This window comes from Phocoena phocoena, chromosome 10, assembly GCF_963924675.1.
Source record: "Phocoena phocoena chromosome 10, mPhoPho1.1, whole genome shotgun sequence".
In the NCBI taxonomy this organism is placed as follows: Eukaryota; Metazoa; Chordata; class Mammalia; order Artiodactyla; family Phocoenidae; genus Phocoena; species Phocoena phocoena.
In genome coordinates, this window is record NC_089228.1 from 91,841,160 (window position 1) to 91,848,299 (window position 7,140).

The 7,140-nt window shown below is 44.0% G+C and overlaps 1 protein-coding gene across 1 annotated transcript; it reads right to left on the reverse strand.

Annotated features, from left to right (window-relative positions):
• On the reverse strand, nucleotides 1-6,048 carry FAM8A1 (family with sequence similarity 8 member A1). Its single transcript, XM_065886242.1, has 5 exons — nucleotides 5,269-6,048; nucleotides 4,081-4,201; nucleotides 2,352-2,475; nucleotides 1,701-1,840; nucleotides 1-213 (listed from the first exon to the last, which is right to left on the reverse strand). The coding sequence occupies exons 1-5, from the start codon at nucleotides 5,993-5,995 to the stop codon at nucleotides 69-71; spliced, it is 1,257 nt and encodes a 418-aa protein (XP_065742314.1). The 5' UTR covers nucleotides 5,996-6,048; the 3' UTR covers nucleotides 1-68.
• Nucleotides 6,049-7,140: the final 1,092 nt, after the last annotated feature.

The following is a 7,140-nucleotide window of genomic DNA, read 5'->3' on the forward strand; positions in this document are numbered from 1 at the left end:
TGGCCTTGATATATAGTTTAGTCTTGTCATTATTCCAGAGAGTATGGAATTCAGGGCTTTTGGGGGCATCATCTGACCCCATTTCTTTTTACCACAATGGTTCCTGCTACAATGTCATAGGCTGTTCGATTATGCTGAAAAAACAGCAGTGTGATGAAAGCAGGGAAAAAAGAAGCAATAGAAAAATTCTTGATCAAAGCTCGTATAGTGGACCTAAAAAATTAAAGCAAAAAAAACCAAAAAACAGATAAGTCGTATACCAACTACATATAGATTAATAGTATTCTATCAAGTTCAAGATGTATTTAAAACATTCAGAGTATAATTAACAGAGTTTTAACCTTTGATAACTGAATTACTTTCAAGCAGCAAAGTATGATCAAACCACCAGGACTAGTTCTAAAGACTTTGTAACATAAAAGTTAGTTCGACTTTAGAACTTACACATGAAAAGCAATAATATGTCTTAGAATGTGAACTAAAAGTTTACAGTATTTCCTAGTATTCTGACAGAAGACTAGAATAACTATTCCCTTTACTGCCCTTTCTATAGTCACTCAGTACCTCTATACTTTTAGTGTGTTTTCACCATCTTCTAAACTGAGTACACTTAGGCAGTCCCATTTTCTACCTTCTGTGAAGAGCACCAGCATTTCAAATTACTGTATTTGTTTACCAGATCTTTCTCTGTGGGCTTCTGTGATTAAGGAAAGCTTTCAACAGTAGCTCAGAATGGAGAATTGTCCTACTAACATTAGATTTCTGCCTTTCGGTGCACTGAACGGTTATAGGATAACACAGCAGCTGAATGTGGGCTCTGAATCCAGACTGCTTGGTTTCAGATTCATTTTCTACCAACTACTAGTTGTGTTACGCATCTGTAATAAGAGGGTAATAGTACCTATAGTACCTAACTTTAAATTAGTTAATACATATGCAATGTTTTTAAAACAGTGCCTGGTTTATGAGGTGCTCAGTAAATATTAGCCATTATTGACTCATTAAAAGTAATAGCCAGGATTATTAGAATCACAAAAATGTAAGGAAATTTTGAAGATGTGAGCAAATTCAAGGCTTTTTCTAGAGTCTCTTGTTTAAACAACCCAACTCTGAATCATTCTGGCAGCAATTCCAGCCAGTATCCTGTTTTGCTCAACTGATTACCACCTACTCACCTCCACAACTTCCATTATCACTATCTGTACCTTCCCCCAGAGCCAGATGCCAACAGCTAGCCATGAGTACTGGAAGTATTACAAGCTCTATCACTTAGGAGCAGGATGCACGCATGTATAGCTGTCAAAATTCTTATTGCCTATTCAAGATGGGATAATGACAGGTATTACCAAATGGAAGCTTCAAGGCACAGCAGTAACTAAACTCCAATATCCACAGATCTAGAGAATAATAAAGCTAGGCCTGGAGCACTGATATAGAGAGTAGCCACGCCCAAATCCTCCTCATTATTGTGACCTACAGTTCATAAAATGCTTACCTTTGAAGATATATACTGAAGAGAAGTCGATAATCATTGAAAACTTTGTTTTAAACTTAATAATGTAAGCCTATTATATGCCATGAAGAACCAACATCCAAAAATACTTTTATCAAATGGTATAACTTGTGAAAATAATTTTTAAGTACAGTAATCAATACAATTCGTAAGTACATAATACATTAAGCTAAAAAAAAGAACTTACGTTGTAATGCTAACATTTGAGGAAGGAATCACTAAAACCCGACTTGGCGCAATAAGCACTGACGTATCGCATGTCACAACTCGAAGCCCTAGCAGGAACTTCCCTGGGGTGGCTCCACCTGCTCCCCAAATGCAAATTATCTAAGGAAAGAAGGATAATTTTATAATAATTTACTGGCTCAACTATACCAATTTTAAAGGTAAATTTTCCTGCTGTATGATTCATGTTTTAAATTTTTCACGTTGGAAAAATTTCATAGAATACTTAAGGGTTAACCTTTTAATGCATTTCTGCAGGTCTCTAACATCTTCAATACCACAGGATATCTACTGTAATATTTCTCTATGACCCATTGTATTTTTTAGCAAGTTGCTTCTATGGAAAGATGGATTTCAAGTTCCACAACCAACTTACAATATATTTTTGGACAAGACTGAAATGTATTATAAAGAAATGTATTACAAATGAAAAATGTCTCCATTCTGAAAGTTCTAACTTGGAAAGTATTATGTTAAAGGAAATTTAGAAAAAATAAAGACATTTGACAAATACATGATTAAAAATAAAAATCTCCACTACTTTTTTGTCTTGGGCTGATAATCTAAAATTAGATTGTTAAAATATTAATATTTGCTGAAGTCAGTAGCTTACCTCATAGAAACAAACTAATAATCTGTATATAAGCGCCACAACCATCATTTTCTGCAAGTCTTCCATTGATGTGTCTTCATCTATTTCTTCTATTATATAATGCATAGCAAACTTAGAGATATCCCTACAAAAAAATAGTTTTCGGTTACAAAGAATTAGTTACCAGAGCAGTTGCATTGATTTCTTTTTCATTAGTGTAAATCAAAAACTTTAATTGAAATTATAAACTAATCTTTAGGTTTCAAACACAAAACATTCATTAGCTTATTCAACAAATAAGCAGCACGACCCTGAGCAGGCGCTGTACTGGCCTCGGGGATAAAATGGCAAGTGAGTTCAGCATGGTCTCTGCTTTCACAGAGTTGCTAATCCAGCAGGTAAAGCAGAATAACTAATAATGAAGTGGGAAAAGGGCTATAGTAGAGAACCATTGGGTACTTGGAGACACGTACCAGGCACACTTAACTTAGTGGAGCCTTCCCAAAAATGACATTTAAGGTGAGATCTGAAGGATGAAGAGAAGTTGGCCAGACTAAGAAGGGAGAAATTTCAGAGAGAGGGACTAACAAGAGAGAAAGCCTTTAAGCAAGAGTATGATGGAAGCTGTAGGCAGTTCAGTGTGGCTCAAATAACTGTGACAGGTGAGTGATTAAGAAATAAGGGTATTTGTTAAAATATATGAGGACATTAATAAGACTTACCCTGATGGCAATGAGAAACTACTGAAGGATTTTAAGGCAGGAGAGTGGCAGAATCAGAATTTATGATCTCTTTGGTTTTCTATCAGAGACTGAATTGAGATAAAACAGGAGACAGTAAACTGAGATACCAGTTAGAAGACTTGTGTTATAATCCAAGCAAGTGATGGCAGTGACTGGACTAGGGAGAAGCAATGATGAAAAATGAAATTCTGACAGTGAAAAGGAAATGGTATGGGTTGAAGGTTATTCAAGAGACTGAACAGAGTTAGTTGGTACTTGATTGGATGTGTAGGGCATAAGGGAGGGAGAGACAGGGAAGAATCATAGTAACATTCAGGCTCCTGGCAGGGGCCCTGAAATTTAATTACCAGGGTCTGAACTTGACTGTCGCTTACTGCCTTTGTAAATTCTGGGCTTAACTTTTTGTAAGCCCAAATTTCAATCTCTATAAAATGGAGATATTAACCTCTACTCTACAGTGGTGGCAAGGTTAAGAATCCATACAAAGGCTAGCACATGGGAAGTGCTCAGCAAGTGATAACCGCTATTATGATTGTTAATCTGAAAGGAAGATTATGCAAATAAATAGCTCACTTTGCAGTTCACTTGGAACTTGCCTGACAGTATATGCAACCCCATTTGGAAATGCCATCTAGCTGATTATTAATAGTTCATCTACCAAAACCTCTTGATGCCTTTGTGTTTAGATACTCCACTCTGAAAATGACTAAGAGAAAAATTTGCAACTGGCCTAAGAAAATAGTGAATAAAATCAAACCAGGATTGGAGGTTCCTTTCACCTACTTTTGATAGGTGAAATTCCCCACATCTTGCAGAATTAAGTATTTTTCTCTCTTTTGTAGTTATTTTTTAAAACCAACAAGAAAGCAAATCCAACAAAGCTCCTATAAAGAAATCACTGACACTGGCACACAGATTATCCATAAAGTCACTTGCAGGCATGAAAAAAAAATTAAAGATCTCTAGACAGTGGACATTAAAACCTTCTGCAAATGGCCTTAACTTACTTTATTCCACTGAGGTGCATAATGCTTAAGACAATGGTTGCTTTTATAAAGAAGAGAATAAAGAAATCCACCATCTCTGCCATGAATCTGTGGGCCAAGGATGGAATAACATACTCTCTACCTGTAAATTAAAAAAAAAAAAAGTTAGGAAACTAATCGTTACACATAGGCCTTGGAACCCAAGCTAGGTAATGAATGTAAAGTCAAGGTACAACTTGCTGATAAAAAAAATTTTATAACTGCAACAATTATTGACTTCAATAGGGCATGTTATTAAAACAGCAACGCTACTTCACGATTTACTGAGCAGTTTAAAGCTTGTTTTCACCCCCTTAATGTTTAGAAGTGATTTCACAGATAAATTTATTTCAAGTACTCAATACATTTCACTAGGGATTCAAATGAGGAGACTCCAGGTGATTACAAGCCTATGACACAAAATTAAACTTTTTAAGCAAAATATCAAGTGTAGACAGTACGAAGTAAATCCCTGAGCCCCTCATCTCACCCCTTAGTTTGTCTTTCTATGTAACAAATCCAGGGATTATCAAGCTGCCATCCTAAATTTTGAATCAAATTCAGGCAACTAGGTCTTGTCCCATATTATCTGTGGCTGGATAAAGTAAACAAAAAGTCTATAAATAATACACTAAAAAGTGTAAGTGACTCAGAATATTCTAATTCCCAGACAGAAGTAAACAGACAACACACAAGATGAAGCCAAGGCCCAAAGGTTCATAACTCCATTTGCATTCCTGAAAAATCTCCTTTAATATCCGTCAGTTTCACTGTCCCTAATTCATAAAACAGTTATATTAACTATAGATAATATAGTTAATACATCCATGCCTGGATGCTTTCCAGCATCACCAGTCAAAACTTCCCCTTCCCCCAAGCCGGGTTTGCCGTCTGAGAGTGAATTAAGCTTCGGATCTCACTCCACACCGTGGAGACGAAGGCTAAGAGGACGCTTTGAGGAGCAAAGACTTCTTTGCGCATGGAAACCACCAGACCGGGGGGCCAGGGAACCGATTTGGAGCGCTAGGTCTAAGGGGAGGCGCTCGCAGGGCCGCGCTGTACCCCCTGCGAGCTGACAGACGCGCAGAAGCCGCGGCGAGCGCGGCGGCGGTGACAGCGAGAGGGGCCCGCCGGCCCCGCCTCCAGGTCGCTCCCCGAAGAGCCTCTCACCTGCCTGCCGCCCGGTCTCGCTCGGAGCTCGCGAGGCAGCGGCGGGTCCTACCCTCGTCGCGGGGGCTGCCCGGGCCGGCGGCTGCACGTGAGGCGCGCGGGCTCCCGGGCCGGCGACCGGAGCCGAGGCGGTGAGGCCGGCGGAGGCCGGCGGCTCGGGCCCGGCGGCCGCGGCGCTCAGGAAGTAGAAGGGGTTGTAATAGCCCAGCTGCAGGGGCGGCGGCCCGGAGGCCGGGGCGGCGGCGGCGCCGGCGCCCGCGAGGTAGCTGGGCGCAGGCGGCTGGGGGCTGCAGTAGGCGGGGAAGGCGGCCAGGCCGCTGTGCCAGGTGAGGTAGCCGCAGTAGGACTGCCACAGCCACTCGTGCACCTGCCGGGAGTACTCTCGGGCGCTCAGCCGCGCCGGCTTCTCCCGCGGCGCCGCCGCCTCGGGCGCCTCGCAGCCTGCCGGTGCCTGCGAGCCAGAGCCGGGGCCGGAGCCAGAGCCGGAGCCCGCCTCCCTGCCACTCTCGGGCTCGCGCGGCGGCTCCGACTCCTCGGTGGCGGCCGCGGGGCGACCGAGGCCCAGGGCTGGGGGCCGGCCCGGAGCCTGGGGTTCGGCCTGCGGCCCGTCCCGGGGCCGTGGGGCGGCGGCGGGAAGGCCTCTTCGGGAAGGAACGGGCTCGTGGTCCCCTCCGCCGTCGTCCTGCCCGGGAGGGCGGCCTCGGGCTTTCTCCGGCCCCTCCGCCATCGTCGCCTCAGCAGCACGCTCGGGCGGTCCTGTCACTGCGCCTGTCTCACTCCCCCACTGGCCCCTCCCCAACCGCCCGGTAGCCACCGCTGCAGCCGCAAGCGTCAACAATTCGCCACCGGAAGCGGAAACCCACCCCCTCGTCGGCGTCGCCGGCGCGGGGCGGAGCCAGGAGGCGGGGCGTGAGAGTGGGCCTTGGTGCTCAGAGCCTTGGGAGGCAGGAGGACTCCTCCTCGGCTGGGCGTGGGCTTATCGCTTGAGGGGCCCAGACTACCACCCGTCCCCCAGACACACACCTCTTGTGGTTTTAATGAAGTTGGAGGCCCGAGGCTTCTCCAGATAATCTCACGGGATGTGGACTCAGGCTGCTCCGGGAGAAAGAGCTGATGGAAGAAGAAGATTTCAGAGAGAGGTCCCAGGGCTCGGCGCCGCCTTTTCTGTTTGGGACCGCGACAGTTTTGGTCTCTAGGCACAGGGCTTGTTACTTGTTTCCGCCTGCGTTCATTCCAGTTAACTGGTCCTCGCCCATCTGTACTCAAGGTGATATGAGGCATATCCCCTTAGAGGATAAGAAATTAATAACCAAACCATACTGGGATCTATCAAGATAGTATGGCTCAACGGCAGAGATCTTGATTGTAAGAGAAAAGAGGAGTTATGTTGATTTAAGAGCTAGACTCTGTCCTTATCCTGGAGCTGACCTGTGTCCATAATATCTTACTCTCCACTGCTGCAGACACAAGCCTACTTCAGCAAAATTGTGCCTTTCCTCAGACCCGTTATCTCAACCTTTGGTGCCTGCCTTTTATTTTCTGTTAAGGCAAGGCCCCGTTCATATCCCAGGGCTTTGGAGCCTCCTCTGAGTACAGAAGCCCAGGCACGATTTCCCCTTCCTCTGAATTATATATGGCACCTTACATATGTATAGTTTAATACACCTTCCTATGTCCTTAAGTTGGTTAAGTGACAGGAATATATCTTTGTATCCCCAGTCCCATACAGGAGATCTACAGGGGCCAGGTATCGTGGGTTATACTTGTTAACAATGATTCCCATAATCACTCTTGACTTTGCTCTGGGAGATGAAAGTAAAAGGCTTAACTTTTGCCCTGAAGGAGCTAATGATTTGGTTAAAGGGAAAGACT